Raw genomic sequence first — 27,893 nt, forward strand, 5'->3', positions numbered from 1 at the left:
ACATAGCCCAAGAATGGGGTGTGTGGGGAGAGCTGAAAGTAAGTAGATCGTAGTAAAAGCTATGTTGACATGAATGAGGCCTTGGAAGCATTTTTAATCTTTGTGTAATTAATAGTTGTTGCTTCCCCTAAAATAATCAAGAATTCATCACTCTCATATTAATAAGCAACGCCCCTGTCATCATGGTTTTATAGCCTATTAAAGAGCATTGGTGCAGGCTGACTGTTACTTTTTGTGTTCTTAATCCTCAGAGGAGAAAAAAAGAAAGGAGAGACAGCATGGTTGTGCTGGGTCTCACATTAGAACAGAGTAAATCAGTGTCATAGGAAGGACAGTTAGTTGCAAAAGTCAGGATGGGATGAGTTTAAGGGGGCATATTAGGGGGAGGGTTGCTTTGGCAAGAAGGACAGCTTCTGTGTGCGAAATGGAGTGAAGGAGGAGATAGTGGGAACAGAATTGGAGTGACGTGGGATGAGAAAGAAAAAAATCTTCCTTCGTCGTTGAGTTCGGTGTCTAGCTCACAGTCTTTCTCTTCCCCCTAACTCTTGCCCTTCTTCTAAGGGGCTTTGGTGTGAACATGGATATTTCCTGAAACGCCTTAACTTCTAATTCCTCAATTTTCTCTTTTCCCATGACCCACTCCTCCACACCACCTCTGCTACACTCAGAGATCTTGTCACCACTCCAGACGAGCATTCCATTTCCATGTTTAGGAATTCCAAGTTCTTTTGTCTGATTGTGGTCTTCTTCTATTCTGTGTTTGCCTCTGCTTTTCAACTCTCGGTCCTGTCATTTGTCCTCACCATGACATATCTTCACCCCTCAATTTCTTTCCCAAGCCATCACCCTTGCACCGGCTACTCTCCCCCTATCTTAGTCTCATGGTGTGACCAGTTTAGCTCTACATGGCCCTTCACACTCAACTCTCTTACCCCTTTTACCCAGTGAACGATCATGCCTTGCTAACCCTCAGTCTTGGATTACTTCTACCATGTGCTGCTGCACGGGGCTTGAGAAAGTCATGAAACTGTGCTAACAGGGTCCATTTGCAAATTTATTTTTCATCATCCCACTGGGCCTCATTTTGGCATGGCAATCCTGTTATATCCTTCTGATTGATTTCCTCTCCACTTACCACAGTGGCTATTCCAGACCTTCTCATCCCTCCTTAAGCCTCTCTTCCTACCCTCTCAGCTGAGGACCTTGACTCAGACTTTTGAGACCATTTGACAGGATCACCATCTTTTCCCATAGCATTTTGTAAAGATGTAATGTGATAAATGTCTTTCTAAAAAAAATTATTGTAAAGGAAACATGGGAAGGGAGTATTTTGGTAATTGATTAAGGTATAATAAAAGAACAATAAAAACAAAATACTTTTTTTCTAATGTAGCATGTGATGAGGGCTAGGGAGAGGTCTAGACAAAATGCTGAAAAAATTTGGGGGAGGAAAAATACACCGTCCATTGAGATCACTTGAGGTTTCTGGATGCCTCTGAGGAGAATAACAAAGAGGAGGACGACCCAGCTGAAACACTTGGTATACTCTAATACCTTCTGATAAATGCTACTTTATAGAAGAAAAAGTTTACAAAGGTTCTCCAGGAGTTAAGCTTTACAACAGAAGATAATGTCTTAATAATTTATTACTGGCTGGTTCAGGCAAAAGCCTGAAATAAATATCTGCAGTCTCCTTCCTCCTCTCTATCCCAAAAGCCTGGGCTGTGGCAACATAACATAACACATTTTCTTGATCACTGTCATAGAATGTTAGATTTAGAAGAGACCCGTGAGGTAATCTACACTTCCACCCTTCCATTTTGTACCTAAAGAAATGGAGCTTCAGAGATTTTAGGTGACTTTATGAATTAGGGCCCTCATCTTCTGACTGCTGGGGCCATGTTCTTTCTACTGAACTATATACTTGGAATTTCTGGAGAGGAATTTCTGTACATTTGAAGATGTTATAATATTACTATCCCTTCTAAGTTCTGATGAGAACTGTGTTGAAATTTAAGGAGATAGTCTAAGTAATTTAAGCACCCAGGTCAGATCTGGACTCAGATACACTGAACAAAGGGGCCTTTGGGACTAAAGATCAGTAGCAGTATTTGATATCAGCCAGCTGCTCAAAATAACAATACCTTTTATATTTATAAACCAAGAAGGCTTTTGCTTAAAAAAAAATTCAGAATGCCATGTGAATGTTAACTGGTTGGTTCTTAGCACACTTCTGTGAGATGAAGGTATGAAAGGTGGTAGGACAGTATTGACCATGCCAAGCCACAGAGCATCCCAGGAGTACCTTTATCCAATCCTAGCCTGACCATTCTCCTCTTAAGTCACTGTCATCCCAAAATGATTAGAAAGAACAGCATTCCCAAAACAAACCATGCAGATTTTTTTTCCTCTTTGTTTTTCCCTACGCTGAATATTGTGGGATTAGCAGCTTTGTTGTCTTTCTGCAGCTCAAAAAGGCAAATGTCCCTTGATTTGGTCAATGAGAGTAACAGTCCTAGTAGTGCAGGCTGTGAATCTTTGAGATCTGAAGTTGTGTTGTTGTTTTATTGCAACTCTAGTATGAAATGGATTCAGGATTCATTAGCCAGAACTCTTGATTTTGAACTTCAGTTACAGACACTTTTAAATAGCACTGTGCACCTTAAACAGTCAATTCTCAATTACTTACACACTGCTTATTGGTGCCGTGATTCATTCATCTAGTGTATCGGGCATTCTTCCCTGCCTCCTATTTGGGTCAGGGCTGTGACTCTGACTTTAAGCAGGTTTTTCCTGTCATGGGAAATAGGAAATGGCCTCAGTCCAAGGGGTAGAATATCTGTCGTTTTCAATTTCCCTTCTAACTAGATAACTTCCCTTTTAACTAGATAACTGTAACCTTTGCATTCTTTCTGTTTATGAATAGGTTGTTTTAAATCCAGCCTTCAGATAGGATCAGTAAGTATGCAGAACTTACTATTGCTGAATAATTTGCAAAAATTTCATTACTTGTTCCTATATTTATCACTGCAAGTCAGCACCTTCTATGAGCACTGAAAGGCCAAGTGACTTGCCTTCAGGGTGCCATGGTCATTGTGTGTCCAGGTTTTTCTGGGTCTGTGTCTCAATCCCTATCTCCAGTGCTGTATTGCTGAGAACTATAATCAAATTATCACTACTACAATGGCCTGTAGGAGGCAGGGTCAGTCAGTTGTCTTCCTGTTCAGTTTTTTATGCCTTATTGTTCACATCTTTGTGACTCCCCTTACCTTAACTGCCTTCTTCGATCACCATTCCCTGTCATGTGTTTCTTTGCCCCTTTAGAATGTAAGCTCTTTTAGGGTAAGAACAGCCTCATTTTTGTATTCATAGCCAGAGATTGGCACTGTGCTTAACACAGAGTAAGTGCTTGATAAATACTTTTCTTTCTTTCATTCATTCCTAGAGAAGTTTTTAAGAGAAGTGGGATCTTCAGGAAAAAGATAGATTAAGGTAAGGTACTAAAGGAGAAAGAGGCCCATCAAGGATGGAGTAGAGTTGGATCACTATGGAACAGGGGTTGGTTGCTGTTTAACACAAGATCCTTTTGCCATCTCTCCCCATCCCCAACACTTCTCTTTTTCCTGCAGCCCCCACTACAAACAAGTGGTAATGTGTGAACCTAGGAATCCCAGGATTGTAGCATTATGAGTAACTGTAAAGACCCACTTTTGAGTCCAGCTTCAGCCATTTTACAGATGACGAAACTGATGGGCAAAGAAGTTAGGTGTGACCTGTCCAACTTTATTTTATAGATGAAACTGAAAGATTAGGCCTCAGTTGAATTGTGACGAGGGGCTATAGAGATCTTTGGCAGGGGTTTGCCTTCATGTTTAAAGTCTACAAACAACATTTGTATGAATTCCCTTTTCCCTTTATAGAATTACAAGTAATGTAGGTTAAGAAGGGATTATTAGGTAAAATTGAGTCATTTTGGAAACATTAAATGAATTTAATACAATATTGTCCCACAGACTTGTCTTCTGATCCTATATAAATGTATATATGAAAATACATATAAGCATATGTATGTATACACACATTTATAACATAAGTGATCATGACTATGGGAAAGGATGACAGTGGGGAGAAGGAGCAAGAGGACAGATGCTACACAGGGTAAAGCAGCAAAAATCAATAATTTAGGGTTGAATTGTTGAATTCCATGATTTAGAAGTTATTACTGAGAAAAGTGGGTCAGGAAATGATTAGGTATTTATGACCATAATGAATTACTGAAATGATGTATTTTCTTAATATTCTTCAGAGAACAGAGAATATACACCAACTCAAGACATGTTCTCTTATTGCATAAATAAAGTAAAAATCAACCATGCCAGGTTGATTTAACCTCTCAATTTATTGTTCTGAGATCAATGTTTTATTCCTGGATTTCCCTTTGTTTTTTCCCCTTTCCCTTTTGTTCTTTGACTGCAGTTCTTCATTTAAGAAGAAAAGTTATTTACTTTGACTTTTTAAAAATTTTTACACTTTTCCTCCCTTATGTCATATTCTTATATATTTTGAGCTTACCTTTGTTCTAATCCAACAGGATAACGCCCCTTTCTGTTCACAGGAAGCACTGCCAGGAGAGGCACATTAAGTGGTTTCTGTGGAGTCAGACACAAGAGGCAGCCACCATCCAGACATCCGTATCACTAATAAGATCTTTATACTCTCATCTCTGGTTTCTGCAGTTTCTAGCAGAGGCACAAATATGAAGACACTATTGAACTGGCATTTTGCTGCTGACTCCCACAGGGATTATAGCCCAGTTTCTCTGTGGGGAGTTGGAAACAGCAATATAGACTCAACCCTGTACTTTCTTTTAGCTATTTCCCCTTGAATTGAAATCTTCCATGTTTCAGGGATTCTACATCTTCACTGATATATTTTTGACTCTGTAGCTGACCAGCTGAACAATGAAACTCTACCCAGTTGTTTTTCTCCTCCCTCCCCTCCAAGTTCCACTGTGTATGCTGTTACCTAGCTTTCCTGTATTTTCCCTAAATACTTTTTTGTAATTACTGGCTCAGGGACATGCAGTTGTCTCATTAGATATATTTTTGATATTCTGAAAAATTGCTGCAGTCCACCTAGAAGTTACATAATTTTTAGCTTTTTAGAAGTATGTATATATTCTATCATTTTTGTTTGAGAAATGGAATAAATCTGCCTAGTTTCATATCTACATAGTTTCAGAGCCAAGGGAAGTGGGTGGTGAATTGATAGCAATGAATATAGGAAATACTTGGTTTTAGTGCATGAAAATCAAGCTTATTTTGTTGGAAACCTGATTAGGAAGTTCCAAATATTGGTAGGCCACCTTTTTTTGACTGGCTTATGCACATTTGCAGAGGTTGTGCTTTGGACAACCTAATTTTTCTGAGATTCCCTGACTTACCTCTTCTCCATGATCCCCTTCTTTTTATGAATACAAAGAAAGGCAAAAACAATCCTTACTTCCAAGGAACTCACAATTGAATGGGGAGACAACATGCAAATATCCATGTAGTAGCACAATATACACAGGCTATACCTTGGAAAGCATCTCAGAGAGAAGGCTCTAACATTATGGAGGACTGGGAAAGGCTTCGTGCAGAAGGTAGGAATTTAACTGAGACTTTCAGGAAGCCACCCACGTAAGCCAAAAGACAGAAGTGTGAAGGGAGAGAATTCCAGTCTCTTCCCTGGAGGGCAACCAATGAAAATGTACAGAGCTGATAGATGAATTGTTTTATGTGAGTAACAGCAAGGAGGTTAGAGTCGCTGAGTATGTAGAGGAGAGTAAGGTACAAGAACACTGGGAAGGTAAGAAGGGATCAGGTTATAAAGGACTTGAAGAACCAAAGAGCAGATCTTGTTTTTGATTCTGGAAGTGATAGGGAACCACTCAGATTTATGGAATGGGGGAGTGACACAGTCAGACCCATGCTTTAGTGTGATCACTTTGATGGATGGAGGATAGACTGCAGTAGAGAGAGACTTATGCCTGGGAGACCATCCAAGAGGGTATTGTAATAGTCAAGGCTGGAGGTGATGGGGGCTTGCACCAGGGCTGTGACAGTGTCAGGGGACAGAAATCAGGGAGGCCTCACATGAGAGACAATGAGAAGGTGCAGTCAACAGGACTTGGCAGCAAACTGGATGTGAAAGGTTAGAGAGAGGAAGGAATCAAGAAATACACCTCGGTGTAAGCCTGGGGTACTAGGAGGAGGGGGGTACTCTCAATAGTAATAGGGAAGTTAGGGAGAAGGTAGAGTTTGGGAGGAAAGATAATGATTTCAGTTTTGCACTTGTTGAGTTTAAAATATCTATGGGACATTCAGTTCAAGATGTCTGTCTGATAGGCAGACAGTATATGCAGTCTTGGGCTGCATAAAGAGATGTAGATAATTGAATCCATTGGAGTTGATGGGCTTACCAACAGAAATAGTGTAGAAACAAAAGAGAAGGGAGCCCAGGACAGAGCCTTGGGGGATACCTATGATTAGCAGGCACAATGTAGAAGAAAATCTAGCAAAAGAGGCAAAGAAGAAACAGTCAAACAAGTAGGAAAAGAACCAAAAGACAGTAGTGTCATGAAAACTTTAAGCCAGGAGAGGATTAAAGCGAAGAGGGTGATTGACAGTGTCAAAGAAGGTACAAGGATCAAGAAGAATGAAAATGGAGAAAAGGCTATTCTATTTGACATTTAAGATATCAGTTGGTATAGGAATCTGTGCTTTGGAACGAGTGGTTGAAGTTGAATGTTGAGGTCAGAAGCCAGACTCCAGAGGATGTGGAAGATAATGAGAGGAGAGTAAATGGAGGCACCGAGTGTAGATGACTTTCTAAAGGAGGTTAGCCAGGAAAGATGATGTTTAGGATGATAGTTAATGGTGACAGATGGATCAAGGGAGAGGTTATTTGAGAATGGGGGAGGGATGGGAATGTTTATGGGTTGTAGGGAAGCAGCCAGTAGAAAGAGAAGAATCAAAGATAAGTTAGAAAATAGGATTGAGAGAAGGGGCAGTTTGCTAGAGAAGATGGGGTGAAATGGGATCCCTTGTGCCAGGAGTTTCCCTCGGCAAGGAGAAGGACCACCTCTTCATGGTATGAAGACATCTGAGTGAGGTAAGATGAGGATAAGAGAAAAGGGAGTTCTCCACAAAAGGCCTCTATTCTTTCAGGTTCTCAGCTTAAGAGAGTGGAGGCAGGCAGGACCCGTGAGAGGCAGCTGCAGTGAGTGGGATAGTGAGTGCCGAGACAAGAGCTAGGACCAGGAAGAGGCGAGACAGACACTTATGTAGGGTGCAGCACCACAAGATGTGGAGATGTAACGAGGGATGCTTTTCGTTGTTACTTTAAAAAAAAAAGGTTTATTGCTGCCTTTTGTTTTCATACCATAGTTGTTCCTGTATTTATGTTCCCTCCCTCACCTTTCACCCAGTGAGCATTCCCTTGTTAAAAAGAGAAATAGTTAAGCAAGACCAACCACCATCCAAAGTGCATCTGACAGCTTGGGAAGCAAGCTGTGCTCAGGGCTTCCCACCTCTCCTGGGGAATGGAGGTTGAGGCGTTTCCTTACCTCTTCTCCAGAGACAGTTGCTCATGATAGTTACACAGAGTTTTGTTTCATTTTAGAATTCTATTTGCTTATATTATCAGTTATTGTCTATATTTTTTCCTGGTTGTGATTGCATTATTCTCCATCCATTATACAAGTCTTCTTAACTTTCTCTGCCTTCCTCGTGTTTGTGGTTTCTTAGTGCAAAATAATACCCTATTACATTCCTATACCACTATTTACTCAGTCATTTCCTAATCTGTGGTCAATCATTTTTCTTCTTTTTTAAAATTTACTGCAACATAAAAAGAGCTACTATGAATATTTTGGTAGATGTGGGGATTTTTTCTTTTTGTCTTTGGCCTGTTTGAGCTGTGTGCCCCATGGTAGTATTTCTGTGCCAAATGGTAAAAACCAGTTTAGTCATTTTTCTTACAATAATTCCCAGTGTAGTTGAGCCATTTCACAACTTCAACAATTTACTAGTGTTCCTGTCTTCCTACGGGCCTTTCAACATTGGCTATTTTCTCTCTTTTGTATGTTATTGTTAGTGATTTGGCACAACCTTTCAGAGGGCAGGTAGGTGGCACAGTGATTTCATCTTCCTGGGTTCAAATCTGGCCTCAGACTAGCTGTGTGATCCTGGGCAAGTCACTTAACCCTGCTTGCTTCAATTTCCTTCTCTGTAAAATGAGCAGGAGAAGGAAATGGCAAACAACTCCAGTATCTTTGCCAAGAAAACCCCAAAGAAGGTCATGAAGAGTCAGATATGACTGAACAATTCAGCCTCTCATATGGTTGTCGATAGTTTGCAATTTTTCTTTTGAAGACTGCTCATATTTATGTTACTTTGTAATAAAGACACATATATGTCATATATATTTAGAGTTTTCTGACAAGTATGTGGGAATATATGCATATATCAATATTATATATATATGTCTGTGTGTCTATCTATAGCCACACATATACCAGATAATTCCATATTCCTTTGTGTGCAGATATTTATTTTATGATTTCAAGTCACATATGCAAAAACTCAAAGACAGTAATCCCTGGGGGCATGTTTCAAACATTGCCTGGGGTGCAAAAGTGCTTTGTCCTGTCTCAAATAGAGGTGTCCTACATATGTGAATTAACTAGATTTGATGATTCTGACTACAAAGAACAAAGGCAGCATAGTCATCACAACTGAAACTGCGGGAGCTGCTTAGAGATAAGCAGGGGAAATGCTTGTGATATATTTAGAAAGACCTGTGAATTGTACCATTTTCTTATCCACAGACCAAGAACCTTTCAGAAAAGGTAAACTGACACCAAACAAGAGATCGCTTAAGTGTGGAATGCCTGCAAATTGAAAGAATGGTTATTTGTAGGAAACATCTCTATTAAAAGGGACCTAACAGTTTCAAGCAGAATCACATGCCTAAATGCAAGCCAAACAATAATATTTTGTTGACTAGTTGAAATTTAAAACTCCTATTAAATGACCAACATGAACTAAACTTGATTTTAGGCATATTGTAAAGCTTCCCCCACCCTCATGTTTGCTGTCTCACTTGATGAGATAGGGTTTGGTGTAGTCGAAGGAACGCTGGGCTTAACTCAGCAAGCCTATGTGTCTGTTTCACCCCCAAGTTACTTAACTCCTGTGGGCTTTGACTTCTCCATCAGTAAAATGGGGATGAGTAATATTTGTACTACCAACCTCATGAGGTTGTTGGGAGGAAAGAAAAAAAAATTGTGTTAATTATTTCTTAAGTGACCTAATCTTATTGCTATCTCTGTGCCATGTAAATGAGGGGAGGAATACATAGATATACACATATGCACGCATTTGTGTATGTAAGTGTGTGCACACGCAGGCACACACCCGTGTCCCAAAACAAAGTAGATGGAAGGTTATGCTATCCCTTGGTACAAATAAGTTCTTGAAGTCTGCCAGGGGTAGAATTTCGTCTGCAGCTCTGACACTCCAGGGGAAAAAAAAAGAGGCATATTGAAGAAAAGGATAGATGATCTGGAATGACATTTGTATAGCTGTGATGCTATCATGAGGCACATCTGCCCATGCATGCTCTCAGCCTCACCACCTGTGGAACTCAACCTTTTCTCAGCAATAGATTATCCATTTGTGAATAATCAAGAGTTGACTTTAGGCAGGTGGCTCTTTATGAAGTGAGTTGTTTGTATTGTTTTAGGAAGACTGGGTTACAATATTTAACTATAGTCTGTGCTTTGAGCTGTGTTTATCGTCATTTTTTTTAACCTAGGCTATAAGCTCCCTTCGTTGATATTTCCCCATTATTTATAATCAGTGAGGACTTACTATTTGCATGGTACTGTGCTAAGCTCTGAGAATACAAAGACAGAAATGAAACAGACACTGATTTCAAGGAGCTGATGTTCTATGCAGGAGGTAACGTGTACATGTATGTTATTGTTCCATCGTTTCAGTCGTGTCTGAGTCTTTGTGACCTCACTTGGGGTTTTCTTGGCAAAGACACTGGAGTGGTTTGCCGTTTCTTTTTCTGACTCTTTAACAGATGAGAAAACTAAGGCAAGCAGGGGTAAGTGACTTCCTTGCTCAGGGTCATGCAGCTAGTAAGTGTCTGAGGCTGGATTTGACTCATGAAAATGACTTCCTGACTCCAGGCCCAGCACTCTATCTGTCCATTTGTATACAGAATCAAAGCACAACAGTTTAGAGTGAGAGGGCCCCCGTAGTTGGGAGAAATTAGGAAACATTGCCTACAGTGCAAAAGTGCTTTATATAAGAAGGAAGAAGGGGCATTTTCACTTAAAAAAAAAAGAGCCAGATATCAAAAATAGGAGTTAGAGGTAGTGGTGATAGAGAATACCACTTTAACATACCTCATTTCCCCTAAGGATGGTGAAAAAAATCCATTCCCTGTTTGGGAAAAATAAGAGCTCCCTAGCAACTTGTGATCAAGTACTTCTGGGTGGTTCTAAAACTGATTGATTGGAAGTCAGCTGTTGTCAGAGTTGATTTGATTTTTTAGTGTTTGGAGATAAAAGGTGCTTCAGAGTATCTGATTCAGTGGTTTACTGTTCTGATCCAGACCCTGAGCCCCTGAGAAAAATCAGAGGTAGGATTCTAGCTCTGGCCGTTGAGTGTTCTTTTCATTATTACACTTGCTTGCCAGACCGGTGGTAGTTTTGAAATCTCTGCAGATTAATCAGGAATGAACTACTTGATCATATCCTGAAAGGTAATAGATGGCACAATGGATAGAGTGCCTGGCCTTTAGTTCAAAAGATTCGTTTTCTGAGTTCAAATCTGGCCTCAGACACTTATTAGCTGTGTGACCCTGTCAAGTCACTTACCTGTTTGCCTCAGTTCCTCACCTGTAACAATGAGCTAGAGAAGGAAATGGCAAACCACCCTGGTATCTTTGCCAAGAAAACCCCAAATGGGGTCATGAAGAGTTAGACACAACTGAAAAACAACTGAATAACAACAATGCAGTCTAAAGGCAATTGCTTCTAGAAATTTGGCACATTTTCAGTATGAGTTTTAAGTAATATTAATATATGAAAATCTGGATTTGTGCAGTTAATAAATTAAGAGATTCTTTACCAAAAAATATAAAAATAAAAGTATTAACAATGTAATACGGTTAAGTAGCAAGCCCCACCTGGAGCAATTAAAATTATTTGAAAGATAAAGATAGAAATCTGGTTTATTCCCGGTTTCTTCAGCAAAATGTTCATTATGTAATTGACTAATACAGTGCCTAGACTAGAGAAAAGAACATCCCTGTGATGTAGGCCAATCTGCACATCATTTTTGTTTTTACAATTAAGTAAAGATAGTAATAGGGCAACTAGGTGGCATAATGGATTGAGCACTGGGCTTAGAGTCAAGAAGATTCATCTTCCTGAGTTCAAATCTGACCTCCGCCATTTACTAGCCGTGTGACCTTGGACAAGTCACTAAACTCCATTTGCCTCTGTTTTCTCATCTGTAAAATGAGCTGGAGAAGGAAACAGCAAGCCACTAGATACTATGTATCTTTGCGAAGAAAATCCCAAATGGTGTCACGAAGAGTTGGATATGTCTGAACAACAACAGTATTAATAAGAGTTTACAATAGCAATGCTAATGGTGAGTGGTATTAAACTCATAAAACCAAAAAACCACCCAAGCAACAAGTGGCTGGACTTTTATCTTAATGGTCCCAACTGCATGTCTCTACCCCTTATCGAAGGGATTTCTTACCTTTTCTGACTCTTAAAAGTCTCCCCTTATTTTCCAGAGCATTGCCCTATTGCTATAGAATGTTGTTGTTGTTGTTGTTTTAAAAAAAGCTTCATATGGTCATACGAAGTGGAACAACAACTTGTTGCTTGGGTGGTTGGAGGGTGAGAAGACACTGCTAAAACTTGTTATCAGAAACTGGGATAGAGTATGAGTTTAAAGAGGGTGGTGGAAGGGGCAGAAAACAAAGTTAATAAGAACCTTGGCATTGTGTTTCTTTCCTTCAAAACCACTCCAAAATATCATATTTGAAAGAAAATGCTTAAGTTCATCAATTTTACAGCTAAAGTTTTTGATAAATAACTTGAGTAAAATTTATTAGTCATATCTATGAGACTTGCTCAAAAAGCCCTGTCTAAATTTTAGGCAAAACTTTGTCATTTGAATCAGGTGAGTAAAATGTGGCCACCATTTACTTGGTGGCAACATACCAAAATGCAGCATCACGTTGGGAAGGGACAGTGAATATTAAAAGCTTAACCTGTACAATTAGTGTGACAAAATGACAGCAAACATCTTTATAATACAGATCGGCAGGGTTTCAGTAGTACATGACGCAAATGAAAATCCAATCCTGACAGTTTAGGATAAAGCCATGTGTGGCAATGTCCTTTTCTGAAAGACTGTTCTCTGTGTGTGTGTGTGTGTGTGTGTGTGTGTGTGTGTGTGTGTGTGTTTTCCCATTGACAGAAGATGTACAAAATCACACATGTTCTTTACCATTTCTATTAAGAATAAGTATGTTATTTCAAGAGAATGGGGTGGGGAAATAGTGGTTAATGGAGAAAATATCCTTATGCTTCATGGAAAAAAGAACTAGATGTTTTACTCATGCTTTTTGATGAAGCATGTAAATACTTGCCATCCTAGCATTAGATTTTTTTTAATCCACTTTATAATTGCTTACAGTTTTACTCTTTGAAATCATGTGATACTTTGCATGTAGGAAGTAATGAATAAATGCATATGGAATTAAATTCAGTTTTTTTAAAAAAAATGAAAACCTACTCTCCTTCTGTTATTCTCGTCTGTTTCTTTATTGTACTGATCACATAGATGTAGAACTGGAAAGGACCTTATCTGGTGCAACCCCTGAATTTTACAGATGATGAGACTTGAGGCTGTTGCTCAAGGTCATATAGGCAGTAAGTAGCAAAGCTAAAATTTGAACTCTGGGCCTATGATTGCAGGCACACAGTTCTTTCCACTATATCATGATGTTGTTTTCACTACCTAATTGATATTAGATAGGGGCAACCAAAACATATTCATTCCATTGCCTTTGGATTATCCCGATGAGTAAATTCATTAAAGTAATGGAGTATGTTTTGTTGTCTAATGAGTACCACTGCTTTCTTGTTTTCTGTACCATATTAATTAGTAATTAGGGACAAAATCACATGGCCCACCTACTCCATTATTGCGACTAAAGAAAAAGACCAGCATTAGTTGGTATTGTGTTCTATTGAGTTCCATTTTACAAAATGCTAACTCACAGCATTTCAAAGGCAGTCTTCTAGTGATATTTCTAGTTTGAGTATGCTTTTTTTTCATTATCAGATAGGGAATCTCAAGTTCTATTTAAAGAAACTCGTCATATATTCATAGTTTTGGGGGTATGTTGAAGTCCTGTTCTCAGATGCTAGGAAATAGTAGGGATTAATTTTTAACTAAATGCTTTTACACACACTTGAAAGCTTCACATTGAGTGTCTTTTGAAATGGAATGTACCTTAGCACTTGAATGGATAGGGGTTTAGTAATATTTGAAGGAAACATGTCTTCTGTAGTTGGCACTGGCCTCTAGAGTATAATACCACCTTATGGTCTTTCTTCAACGAATATCATGTGTTGCCTAGTTCCCACGTCCGGAAAGCAAACAAACTTTCTTGGACACAAAGATTTGTGTGCTTTACAAGCAGCAGTTTGACCAGTCCTGTACATCTAAAATAGATTGATTTTTCTCTCAATAAATCCATGAACCAACAGTAATCAAGAAATGGAGCACATATCTTCCAATACTGGTTTTCAGACTGCTATATTCTGCAGTGTCACCCAGAGCTATAGTGATTTGCCACTGTTTTTCTGCTTCTGGCCCCTTTGTTTCCTCATTTATATGCTGTTTGAGATTGTATTTATGGGGGAGATGATGGAATTAAAGATAGTTCTTTTCTTTATCAATATTGTCTACACATTATGAGGAAGACCTGGGAAAATAAAATGGGAAGGAAGTTCATAAAATCACAGAATCTTAGAGTAGAAGAGGGTATCAAGTCATAGATTTCATTTAGTTTGACCCTGAACCACGCTTAACCTTTGTGGTGTTCCTGACATGTGGCCATCCAGCTTTTTGTTTGAGGAAGGTCTGTGTTGATGAAGAGCTCACTACTTCCTGAGGGATGCCATTACTCTTTTGGTCTGCTGTAATTTTTAGGAAATTTGATCAACCTGGCATGAGTTATTCCTAGGGAACCTATGCTTTTGTGCCTGTAAGTGCTGAAAAACCAATTCACTAAGAGAAATAGCTGTTTTTCTGTTAGGTCCCAGTTCATCAAAGATAGGTAGCTGACAATTTGTGCAAAGTTACCAAAGCTCTCATTATCTCCAAAGTTTTACAAATTAGTAGGGAAGAGGAAAAAGGGAATATCCCATTGCTCCCCAAGAAGTGGATTCTTTCCTAGGGTGAGGTAGTGAACAAAATCGATTTAGTAATTCAGGAAAAGGAAAACTTATCTCAGAAAATTAAGAAATTGCATAACCACTTTTATTTTTGAGGGTTTTGCTGTCCTTTGCTATAAAACCTATTCATTATGTTCAAAAAGAGAACATGAAAATGATGTTCTAGATAGTTAAATAATTCCATGCTGTTAAATAAGACTAACATTTTTAACTCAACAGGTCTTAAAGAATACAAATTAGTGAGAAGATTTAAAACTTATTAGAATGAATGCCTATATTTTCATCTCATTAATTATCTAAAGTTATTAAACAGCTAGTTCCATGCTTAACTTTAATAATCATACTGTTCATTTCTTAGGGTTATTGACCATGGAGTAATTTGGTTTGTGTGTGTGCTTAATTATTTAAGCTCTATGATCATTGCCAAGTGTTACATTTAAGTGTATGCTGAACTGAACACATTTATATATTAAAGAACTCCAGTTAACAGAATAAAGTGAGGTTAGGGTTACAGCTGATGCCGAAAAGTTACTTCATTAGTTGCAAACACTACTGGAAAGTATCCCATCTGCCTATGTATTTTCATATTGAACATAAATTTCTTACATATGCTGGCTAAATATTTGGGTTTATTCATAACGAATGTTTAGTGTAGAGTTTTTTTTCCCCACATATAGTTAGAAAAAGAACATTGAATTAAACTAGAAACACCCTTTCTCGGCATCTGTGTGTGCATGTGTTTCTGTATATCTGTATACTCATAAGTCAAATATTTCTCGCCCTTATAATTTCATGTTGATGACATAGGTAGTACTCAACACCCTATTTGGACGTAGGGGCAGAAGTTTCCTTTCACAATGCACACGTGCCGAGATTTTTATTTTTAACACCTACTTCTTGCCGAATCCATCACTGATTGCAGTGTCTCCTCTTTAGAGTACCCTATCAGAGTACTTGGCTGGTCTTTTTGCTATAATTGTTTTTCATCTAACCTCAGCCATACCCCAGTGTTTTAAGGGGGAAGGGCCCAAGCGCAATTTTGACCATTTTTTCTCTGCCCTGAATATTTGTGAAGCTGCTTGGGTAACAATTGTGCCCTACATTCCCCAATCTGGCTAAGCCCAGTAGAGTTCTAGTGAAAACGCTTCCAGTTAAAAGAGTTCTAGAAGGCTCTGGTCTGAGACTTCATGATTATCCTTGGGTGCTGTTTGATGATTTAGTAGGGTTCGTAGGAAATTGTTCAAGAATCTAGACGTAACTTCCGTGTCTGTTAGCTTCCCAAAGAAAATACTGACCTTTTGGATTCAGAGCTTTCTTTTGTGATTAAAAAAAATTAAATGATAACTTAAAATTTTTTAGATAGTTTGACCCCAAATAATGTCCCCAGTAATTGAAATTTAGAGTATCTCAAGAAGGGTCAGAAATTTGGAAATCACACTATTGGATTAATAGGCTGAAGAACAAAGATTTCAGAATAGGAAAGACAGAAGGTCACATCTGATAGTTGAATTTTACAGGTGAGAAGGTAGAGATCCAGAGAGATTGTTGATTTGCCTAAAGTTACAGCATATAGTTGGGTAGGTGAGGCTAGAATGCAAATCTCCTAACTCCTAATGTTCTTTACACACTACCTTTCTGTAGATATCTTGGAACCAAGCATAAAAATTTCACGTAATCGCTTTACTATGCCACGTATTCTTTGGAACTGACTACATTTGGTCTATTCTTTTTATAGCTTTTATTGGCACATACGTGTTTTTTGGTAGGTCCTTCGTCTCATCGATAGCTGTCTTCTCGTATAATGCTGGGTATCATAGCTCACCCCACCCTTTCTCAACTGGTGTAACTATTACCTGTGTCTTTCAAAGAATTCTCAGTCAATCCACCCATTCTGTGGAAAGGCCTCCCTGTGCATCTTTAACCATTCAGTGCTAGTGCTAATACAGCCTGTGGGCTGGCGCTCTCCTCTCCCTTATTTTCGTTAGATGATCGACCCACCTCCTGTTATGATTTTATATTCACACAGCCACTTCTTGTGAACAAGTCATCATTAGTAAGATACTAGAACCTATTTACATCTCTCTCTTGCCTTTTGATTGTAATTCTTATGAAATTAAGACTTCCCATGATTTGAAGTACTCTTTTTTTTTTAAAGAGGTTTAATTTCTAATTTGCTGGGGGGATTTTCTTGCTTGTTTAGTATGTAGGTTGAGGCAGCACAGATTTTAAATAACTGTAAAGAGAAAATCGAGGGCAGTAGCAGCACAGTGGATAGAGTGCTGGACCTGAAGTCAGGAAGCCTCGTCTTCTTGAGTTCAGATCTGGCCTCAGACACTTACTAGCTGTGTGACTCTGGGCAAGTCACTTCACCTTGTTTGCCTCAGTTTCCTCATCTGTAAAATGAACTAGAGAAGGAAACGGCAAACCACTCCAGTATCTTTACTAGGAAAACCCCAAATGGGGCCAAGAAGAGTCAGACATGACTGAAAAAGACTGAATGACAACAACAAAAGAGACTATCATATGATCCTTGGTCTGTATCTGAGCACACCAAAAAATTATTTTATAGTTAATAATTTCTCAAAAGCTTAAAAAAGTAGAGACGTTTTAAGTGATGTTATTACTGCAATAAAATATAATTCTTTTTCTCTTGCTGAAAAAAATCACTTTTTGGATTACATATCCTGTGGCTAACAGCTGAAGAACTAAAGTTGAAATGTATCTTAACTCGTTTCCCCAAAACTCAGTTTCAGTCTGTTGAGCTTTCAACTATTAATAGAAACACATGATACATAGCTTTTTATAGCTCTTTGGTTGTAACTTTTAATGGATTTATTAAGAATAGAGAAGAAGGAATAGAACTCATTGTTCAAAATCATGCTGACTTACTTCACCCTTTTCCCAATATCCAGGTGTTATTTCTTAAATGAAGTGTAACATCTAATATCTGGCCAAAAAAAGGAGTCATTTATTCAAAGCGCCCTTCATAGGATCATTTTTGTCCACATTTGCACCCATATGGCATGTAGAAAAGAGCATTTCAGAGCTCCCATATGTCATCTTCCTGCCATGCCCTTTCCTGTTGTAGTCTTTTGTGGAATACTAAATACACTGTGATCTTATTGAATACTGTATGTATATCACAGCCTTTTGTATTCTAATAATACTTCAGGGGATGTAGGAGGCCCATTGCTTCTTGAACAGTATATATAGCTTTTATGTCATGTATATATAGTTTGTACATAATCACATGCACTTTCCTTTTTGATTACTAGAAGTCTCAATGCATCTCAACATAGAATTTGTTTTTTGATCAAATTCTAGATTAGAATAGTGATTTGTAGGGGCAGCTAGGTGGCTCAGTGGATAGAGCACCGGCCCTGAAGTCAGGAGGACATGAGTTCAAATCTGGCCTCAGACCAAACACTTGACACTTACTAGCTATGTGACCCTGGTCAAGTCACTTAACCCTAATTGCTTTTAAAAAAAAATAGTGATTGCATAGATGTTAATTGAAATAGTACCTGCTCTATTGATTTCTTCTATGTAGTAATGTTTGAAAATTTTTTACTGAATTGAATTCAGAGAATTTGATAGCAAACAAATCTATTGGACTTTTGAGTAGATGAACTGGCCTCAAATTTTATTCTTTTGAAAATTTATTTTTACTATGTCCTTCTATAGATAGACATTGCTCTTGCTGTAAGTCTAATAAAGTTATAGGGAAAAAACCATGTACCTAGTCAAGATAGCATCGTACTAGACCAGCCACTAGGAAACAGAATCATAGGCACAGAACTGGGGCCATTTAACTAACTGCTTTCTTTAAAACTTATGAGAAAAAATTTATTACAAAAATAAATTCCAAGAACTAGTGAGATTTTTTTTCCCTTCTCATTGTGGATTCCCTTTTACCAAAATCATATTTTCTTTAAAATTGTCCAAGATTATGAGGAGAGGAATATCATACCATCAGCTTGGCCTCGTGTCAGAGAAAGAAAAAAAGGAAGTCAAGATGTGTTTTTCCTTTGATGTGTATAGATATGTTTTTGATGTTCCCAGTAGCCTTTAAGAAAATCATCACGATCACTCAGTAAATATTATTACAACAAAGGCAAGAAATTAGACTGGTGAATCCCCAAAGGCAAAGAAATGGAGATGTGACAGGTTACATAAGTACACACAAACACATACATATCGTGGTGCAGAACATGATACAGTAGCTATCAGAAATATAGATGAGCACTCATAATATGGCAATAATAATTTCTTAAAGCATAGTCACTGATAATTCATGTAATCTTCCAGGACAATGTAAGCTCTTTGAGGTCAGGAATGGTTTCAGTTTTGTCTTTGTGAAAACAACATGGTAGGGGGCAGCTAGGTGGCACAGTGGATAGAGCAGCAGCCCTGGAGTCAGGAGGACCTGAATTCAAATCTGGCCTCAGACACATAACACTTACTAGCTGTGTGACCCTGGGCAAGTCACTTAACCCCATCGCCTAGCCCCCCCCCCAAAAAAGCTCATAGTCTAATAGTGGAGGTTAAGACATGTATGCAGTTGACTAATAATAAGCAAGTCATAAGACATGCTGATGAAATATATCCAAACACACAGAAATTCTCTCTGGTTTGTCGAAGTGATTCTGTTACCAGAGCCGGCTTGTGGAGTAACAGCTTCATGGAGTAATTTGGTATTAAAGGCAGGAGTGGACATAGTAATGGTGAACCCATTAACCTCCTATCAAGTATAGCTAGTTCTATCACACCATTAAAAACTGACTCTTTGAATGCTCACTTTAGAAGCAGAAGTTCTGATTGAGCGCAGTCTAGCAGCCCCTGTGTTGAAAGCATGTAGTTTGATTTTCTGTTGATAGGAAGCATGTCTGTATTACAGTTCCACTTTTATTTCAGTGTTTTACATTGCTATGCTTGATAATGAAGCAAGTGTTGGTATAAAGAAGGTCCAGCTTTATAATCCCCAGGAAGATTAATACTAATTTCATTATTAATGTTCTTATTTAATATTTCTTGTGTAACATATCCTATGGTGTACTGATCACTGCAGACTAACAGCACAGATACAAGAAAATAGGTAATGGAACCTGGATAATTTCTGCAAAGTCAACAAAGCATTACTTCCTGGAGAATACTAGGGTCATGTAACCTGCAACACACAGATCTAGCTTGTAATCCTCTAAATCCTCCTTGGCCACATGTAATGAAAAGACATTATAGGATTATGTAATTTTGGCAGCAGGCTTTTTAAGTGATGGGGAACTAGTAAGTTTTAGACATGATGACATAGTTAAAGATTTTGGCAAAGGAGGACATCAAACTTTAGATTCAGATGAAGGTCAGGCCTGCTGAGTGGCAGCTTCATGTGTCATAGAAGATGAAGAGATTTCAGAGTATCTCGGTATTTGTGTTTCTTGTGCCAGTAACACTTGAAAAGTAGGAAAATGCATTTTTTTAGAATTTGGAAGAGCAGAAATGGAAGTTTGTGTTGCCTTGAACACAACATGGTATAGTAGAAAGAATAGATATGGAAGTTCTCAGAGGACCTGGTCCCCCACCATTGACTTTCTTTTTGACCTTGGACAAGACGCTTATTCTCCTATGTCTCAGTTTCTGCAGCTTTAAAATGGTTATATAATATTGATCTTTCCACTTCCATTCCAACCTCTCTCTATCTTTCTCTCCTCACTGCCAGATGACTGACCGTAAGGTCATTACCTTATGCATAAATCTATTTATGTCAATCTTTTTCAAAACCCTTTGGTGAGAAACCCTGTTGCTTATGGAATAAAACCCCAACTTCTTAGCCACCTGTTTGATATCTTCCATGGTTTGCAGCCAAACTTACCTTCCTAGACTGCCTATCAAGTTCTATAAACTAGTCAAAGTAGACTACTTCTCCCATGAATACACAAAGGTGAGAGATTTCTCACCTCTGCACCTTTGCTACTTATGTTTCTTAAGTGTAGCATGTGCTCCTGTTGTTCTCCTGCCCTCCAGCAGCTCCAGTATCTCCTCCTCCAGTCCAGTCAGTTCACATGACCTTACCTTTCTCAGAACATACATAACCTTGTTTATAATATTCTTATGGACTTTGTTATGACTAGATGATCTCCAAGGTCCCTTTCAACTTTAACAGTTGATGCTTTTATTTTATAAACTTTGGAGAAGGAAATGGAAAACCACTCTAGTATCTTTGCCAAGAAAACCCCAGAGTCAGACACAATTCAACAACAAAATTTAGTTTGTACCATATCTTTGTATGTGATAATAGATTATGGTTCTTTTTTAGGAGTTAATACAATAACAATTTTAGATGTGCTTTACAGGTCAAAAGCTATTTTTTACCAGTGTTTTCTTCATTGAAATTCATTTTCTACCTTCTTCCATATTGGACACTCAGATCCTACTGGAATGGGGAATCTGTGAGTTTGGGGCTTTTGATTTTGTTGTGGTTAACTTTGAGAGGAGCAGAGTGATTTATAGTTTATTCTTGGAAGTCACAAGATAGCACAGTTAGTGGAAATCTAACGTTAATTCCTACACCAGTTTTAGCCAGTGGCTTCACCATTATTCTCTTAAGACTTTTATCAGAGATTCATAGAATGTCAGAACTGGGAGTAGCTTTAGAGATCATCTGATTTTACAGACCTGCTAATGCTCTCTGTTTTCTTTATGGAAGTCTTAAGGTTTTGCTATTGCATTCCATTTCAGAAGAAATTGATTCTTTCAGATGTATGTGGCAAAATAATGCTGCCATTTTAGTTAATGGGGAAACTGAATTGTCAACTGTGAAAAGGAGTTTTCACTTCTTACTGATATATTTGTGTCTTCTCATGTCCTATTGATGAAGTCAGTTTGATTACTGGGTAATAATCAAAAGTAGATCTTATATTAGGGATTCCAAGGGTTCCATCTCAACCAGCTGCATTTTCCTCTCTTCTTCCTCTTTTTGGGTAGGTATGTAAGTGAATTGGTTGATCTTTTTCTGCCAATGAGCCATTTAACCAAAGAACACTAATGGTCACTGGTAGGAATAAAAATTATAATGAGAGACAGGACTTGCCTGTCTGGCCTTTGGTGTTTATATTTTGAGTATCTTAAGTTGATCTCTGTTCTTGTTTACAGTGTGCTGGAGAAGAAAATTGGGTTGATAGTCGGACCATCTATGTCGGACACAAGGAACCCCCTCCAGGTGCTGAAGCATACATTCCACAAAAATACCCAGATAATAGAATAGTCTCTTCCAAGGTAAGTTTTACTGTTAATCTACATATTTATTATTTTTTGAACTAATTTTTTAATTAACAAGCATTTATTTTCTCTCAGTCCCACCTCTTCCCCCCAAAAAAACAAAGAAGAAAGTCCCTTGTAACAAATATGTGTAGTCAAGCAAAGTAAATTCTCATATTGACTATGTCCAAAAATGCATCTTATTGTGCATCTTGATTCCTTCACCCTCTCTATTAGGAGGTGGGTAACATGCTTCATCAGTGGTAAAACAATTTGTAGGTAATTTGGTTTAGCAATTTTATAATAGAGGTAAGTGATAAAATGAACAATAGATACTATCTGTGGAATGCAGATTTCCATAATGAGTAATTATTGAATTAATTTTTCCCCTCTGGCTCTTAAGGGTACTATACTTACTAAAACTATTTTGTGACAGAAATATTTTGTTTTACAATGAACAAATATTCTGTAATTTTCTGATTGAGGTAAAGGTTAGAGTGTGGAAAGTGTTTGCCCTATGGGAAAAATGTAGCTATCAAGGGTATGGGGGAAAGATGCACCGGAATGGTTCCTAAACCTTGACATCTGATTCAGTTTCTTGAGACCATTTGCTCTTTATCTTTCCTGTCTGACATGTCCAGAAGTAGTTTTTCCTCATTTTTCCCTATTTTCTCACAAATATCTGATGGCACCCTTCCCTTTTTTCTTAGACTATTTCTCCCAATTTGTCCTGGTCTTTTGAAGCTACTTTTTTAAGGGCTCAGGTTTCTAAACAAGCAATGTGGCTAATGAGGATAAAAGCAGTGAGCCTTTAGTATATTTTAAATCACAACAAGGAATGTGCTTAACCTGAGGCCCCCATGAGGAGAGCAAGGAAGAGATAGCGTGTGTGACAAGTTGACGTGTAGATTACAGTCTCTGAAGAGACAAGGGTTCAGTTGGAGCTCTGAAGGATTAGGATTCCTCTGTGTCTTAGCCAGCAGAGTGGCATCTGGGTCTGGGTAAAATGGTCTTTGGGTCATGTGCTTAAGAGGAGGAGAAGGAGGAGGAGGAGGACTCAGTGGTCCTATGAAAGGCTCCCTCTGGAATCAGCACCGATTTTAGGTTCGGTTCCTGCTACTCTTCCCAGTTTGGTCAGGGTTTGCAAGACCACAGAAGAGAGCCAGGTGTTTTATTAAGGGGGTGGGAGGGGAAGCTGGGTTTTGCTCAGGAGGTTCTGATTAGTTTTTTCCTGTCTTTGTAGGCAGGTGTCAATTAGTTGTGAAACTGCCATTTCTGAAAAGAAAATACCAAATTGTATGTGGCAGGGGGAATTGTAGGATGGGAGGAATGTCCAGAAAAAAAACAACAGCTCATAATAGAGTACTGAACAGGAGGCCTAGGCATGTCTAGAACAGAGATGACCCTTGTAGAGGAAGAGCTAGCTAGGTTCAATACACCAGAGAGTTATTGGACTCTAACACAATTCTCATTGTTCCTCCCATAGGGAAATCTTTGGGACCTCTCTGGTACTAGAGGATGCCAGTAATTTCTTTGATATCAGTAGAAGGCAGACTGCACTGGGGAGCATCATAAAAATAGGATTCTGTCATAAAGAACTATTTCAGTTTCCAGGGAAAATTAAGAAAGATTTTTACTTTATCAAGCTAACTTTATCAGAAAACTCAAGAACAGGAACTAATAAATTGAAAGTCTTTGTACTTTTAGAAAAAATAGACTGGTTAAATATTCAGACTTTTAGAGAATGTGTAAAGTATCATTGACTCCTAAAATTCCTTTTCACTTGAGAAGGGTTAAGAAGTGGGGCAAAGTACACAAAAGACTTTCATCTCTACTTTAGATTCAAGAATGGAACTGTGATCTCAATTCAAGGATACTTTGAATGGTGCAATGAAAGAGTCAAGTGAATGATGGTCTATTAATTTTATACAAATAATCATGTTCCTGCCAGGAAAAGCCCTTGGAAATATTGAAAACTGGACATTGGGGCTGCTAGAGAAGCTTTTGTTTACTGCCTAAGTTGTCCTTGGGCTAAGTAAATCTAGAATTATTAAAAATATAACTCTCTTTATAAGAGAATTCACAGTAGAATAGTAAGAACCTTAAATCCTCTTGAAAAGTGGTTAATTTGATTTTCAAAAGTTTTGTTGATGCCCTTTTTTTTCTTACAACACACTCATTTCTCATTAAATTCATGCCACTCCCTCCATCAGTTGAAATCCTCCCCTTCAATAGACATTTATTAAGTATCTTCTGTATACACCATGCACCAAGAGACATGTGTGTGAATGTATGTAAATGGGAGACAAAGGAGGATTGCTTAGAGATCCAGGACTGGCTACTGGCAGAGACCCATTACTACCTGGGTGTGGCCTCCTTTTACACATCCATTACAGTGAGACTGGGTCTCAGTTCACCATCGCTGAGAAGAGGCTGGTCATGCTGAACAAAAGGATAAAGGCAGCTGAGGCACCTTTGAGGATGAGAGATTGAAGAGCTTAGTGAACTGTTCCCAGAAATTATATACCCAAGAGTTTTGCCATTTTCTTCTCCAGCTTATTTTACAGGTGAGGAAATTGAGGCAAACAGGGTTAAGTGATTTGCCCAGGGTCACACAGCCAGTAAGTGCCTGAGGCCATATTTGAACTCAGGAAGATGCGTCTTCCTGAATCCAGACCCAGCACTCTATCCACTGCTCCACCTAGCTGCCCCATTCAATAGAAATTTAATTGCTATTGAATAATTTGTGAACAGGATATATACTACATTAACGCCTCCTCAACCAAAAAAAAAAAAAAAAAGGCCAGCTCTTAAATTTTCCTGCATCTTAAATGTTCATTGGCAGCTAGCTGGTGCAGTGGATAGAGTGCTGGGCTGGACTCAGAAAGACCTATGTCCAAATTGACCTCAGACACTTATGAGCTGTGTGACCCTGGGCAAATCACTTCCCTTCAGTTTGCTTCAGTTTCTTCATTTATAAAATGAGGGTAATAAAAATAGCACCTGCCTCCCAGAGTTGTTGTGAGAATCAAATGCCATAATAATTTTGAAATGCTTGCACAGTACCTGGCATAGTTAGTAAATGCTGTGTAAGTGTTAGCTGTTATTGCTTAGAAAGTTAATTCTTGCTATATCCAAAGTTTGTAAACATTCTGTCTGAGAGGTGAGAAAGTTACTGAATTGTCTGTGGTAATTATAAGATCATAGGTTTAGAGCTCGAAGGCCTTAGAAACCATCTTGGCCAACTCTCTCATTTTATAAATGAGAAAACTGAGAACTGGTGAGATCCGCAGGTATGAAGGGACAAGATTGATACCCAGTTGCTTTCATCCTACCCCTTAATCATGCCATGAGATAAAAAGTAACACTGAAATCTTCTTTTAAAAAATTGAAGTTACATGATTTTTTTCCTCAAAGAAAAGTTATTAACTATGTTTCCTTCTGTTCCTTACCTAACTGTCTTCAGAGAGTTCATCTCAGGTATTACATAACATGTAGCCCCTAAGTTACATTTTACCATAAAATAATGATTAATTTCTCAAAGTTTCTAGGCCACAAAAGTTTATTTGGCAAATACTGTACCTAAATATAGGTAATATAGTAATATATTAATAATAATATAATACAATAATATATTATGTATGTATTATATATAATATATATAATATGATAATATATAATAATATAATAGTAAGTAATATAGGTACAGTACATACACAATACAGTAAATGCCTGTATAATATAGATTTGGAACTGGAAGGAACCTTAGAGATGGTCTCTAATTGCACTCCTCACCTTACAGATGAAAAAATTTAAGGTCACCCAGCTGGTGTCACAATTGTCCCAAGTCTCCAAGACCAAGCCTCAGTTCTCTATGCAGTGTTGGCTACATGTTACTGTTGGAGGGGGGTAGGAGACCTCTGATCGATAACCTGGGCAAGCTGGTCATTCAGGTCTCAACAGTGGAGCAAGAAAGAAGGACAGGGAGGGACACATAGCCATCCCTGTGTAGGAGACGTAGGGATAACAAGAGTTACCTGTTTTTGGAGCAGCCTTGGTTATTTTGTTCATTTAAAATCTCCATTACCCTACATTATGCCTAAGAAACCTATCCCTTGAAAAAATTTTCATAGAGTTCAGAATTCTGCTTTCCTTTGTCTCTGTTTGCCTCCCACCCCCTTGCTCTTTTTTTAGGAAGTTTGTTTTTATTTAAAGGTATGAACAGGACCAGGAGAAATTGAAAACTGTCACATGATGTGTTTTGGAGAGGCAGAGGTATCCTAAGCATCGAGAGTATGACAATTGTCCTCAGAGTCAGGAAGAACTGTTCAAGGTTTTCCTCGGGTATATACTGGCTGTGTGACCTTAACAAGTCATTGAACTTCTCAGGGTGTCTCTCAGACAATTCTCCAAGATGATGTTACAGAAAAATTGAGGATCCTTATTGGTATAGTGAGATTCTTTGCTTGCTGGGATTTTTCTACACCAGTGAAATACAGTTCCAAACCAAAAATTAATTTTGAAATATATATCTCAAATATAAATGACAAAATATCAGATGGCGAAACTTATCTCTTTCTTAGTTGTGAAAATTCTTTTTAAGTCATTCCTTATTAGCAACATGTATAAGCAAGTAGTAACTTTTTTTTAATAGTCAATTTTATTGTGTTTTTGGCTCCTAATTCTCTCCCTTTTACCTACCCTCCTCCCTCTGAAAAAATGAAACAAATTTACTCCTATGTGATTTAAGTAGTATTGTAATTTTTTATATTGGCTCAGCCTACCATTTAACAGTTGATATTTCTCCAGTTATTTAGATCTGTCTTTATTTATGTAAAGAGTGTTTCATTGCATTCATGTAGTTCCTATAGTATTGTTGTACGTAGATTGTGAAGTGTATTCTATAGTATTTGTAGTTATTTTAAATAAAATTCCTCTTTATATTTCTTCCTGCTGTACTTTGTTTCTAATATGCAAAAGTGTGATGATTTTTGTGAATTTATTTTATATTTTGCAGTTTTGTAGATGGTGTTCCTTGTTTCAGTTAGGTTTTTAGTTGAGTTCATAACCATTTAGTTGTGGTTCTCTAAGTAAATCATCATATATCATGTGCAAAAAGTCATTTTGTTTTCTCTTTGCCTATGCTTATTCTTTTAATTTATTTTTCTTGTCTCAAGCAAGTTTTAATTACTGTATTGCTATAATTAGAATGACATAGTGGATAGAGAGATAGTCTTGGTGTTAGGATGATCCAAAGTCAGATTTTGTCTTTGCCACATACTGGCTTTTTGTGATCCTGGGCAAGTCACTCAATCGCCATCTATCTCAGTTTCCTCATCTGTAAAATGGGAATGATAATAGTACCTACCTCCCAAGGTTGTTGTAAGGATAAAATGAGATAATATTTTTAAATTGCTTTGCAAATTGTAAAGCATTGTATAAATGCTTGGTATTATATTAAACTCTCAATGCCCCAGGCAGATCTCTAAGATTATGAACCAAAGAGGTATTGATTTGCATTTGAAGAGGGAGTTTTTCACCAGGACCTCTCCTCCTCCCCAAAATGAAGGTTTGTTTATATTGTTTATTTATATTCAGATCTGGAAAACCTAAAAAAGAAATTTGAGTTCTATTTGTTATTCAGTTGTGTCCGACTCTTCTTGACCTCATTTGGGGTTTTCTTGGCAAAGATGATGGAGTGGTTTGCCATTTCCTTCTCCAGTTCAGTTTATAGATGAGAAAACTGAGGCAAACAGGATGAAGTGACTTGCCCAGGGTCACACAGTTTTAAGTGTCTGAGTCCAGATTTGAACTTAGGAAGATGAGTCTTCCTGCATCCAGGTGGGCACTCTTTCCACTGTGCCACCTATATGCCCCTTGAATTCTATAGAGGTGAAATAATAAAAGAAGTGAGGAAGCAGAGCTTGAGGTATATAGATGAAGGAATTAGTTACCAGAATATAGATCATTTTTGTCTTCTTTTATATCTCAAATCTATATTTTTTTTAAAAAATGTAACTTTCTTAGACTCCTAGCGTAGTTTCTATTCCTTCCACCAATTTTCCTCTCCACAAATGAGAATGAAACCACAGTT

The 27,893-nt window shown here is 38.0% G+C and overlaps 1 protein-coding gene across 8 annotated transcripts in view; it reads left to right on the forward strand.

Annotated features, from left to right (window-relative positions):
- The window catches only part of LOC114046189 (probable phospholipid-transporting ATPase IH), a 222,872-nt gene that overhangs the window by 96,898 nt on the left and 98,081 nt on the right, over positions 1-27,893 (forward strand). For all 8 annotated transcript variants that reach the window (XR_003569472.1, XM_027866424.1, XM_027866425.1 and 5 more), the window contains exon 2: positions 21,695-21,817. Coding sequence is in view for 7 of the 8 variants with exons in the window: in XM_027866424.1 (XP_027722225.1) it covers positions 21,695-21,817 (123 nt within the window). In the remaining variant the exon portion in view is untranslated. The remainder of the gene's footprint in view (positions 1-21,694; positions 21,818-27,893) is intronic.

Source organism: Vombatus ursinus, unplaced genomic scaffold, assembly GCF_900497805.2.
Source record: "Vombatus ursinus unplaced genomic scaffold, bare-nosed wombat genome assembly UNPS02014781.1, whole genome shotgun sequence".
NCBI lineage: Eukaryota > Metazoa > Chordata > Mammalia > Diprotodontia > Vombatidae > Vombatus > Vombatus ursinus.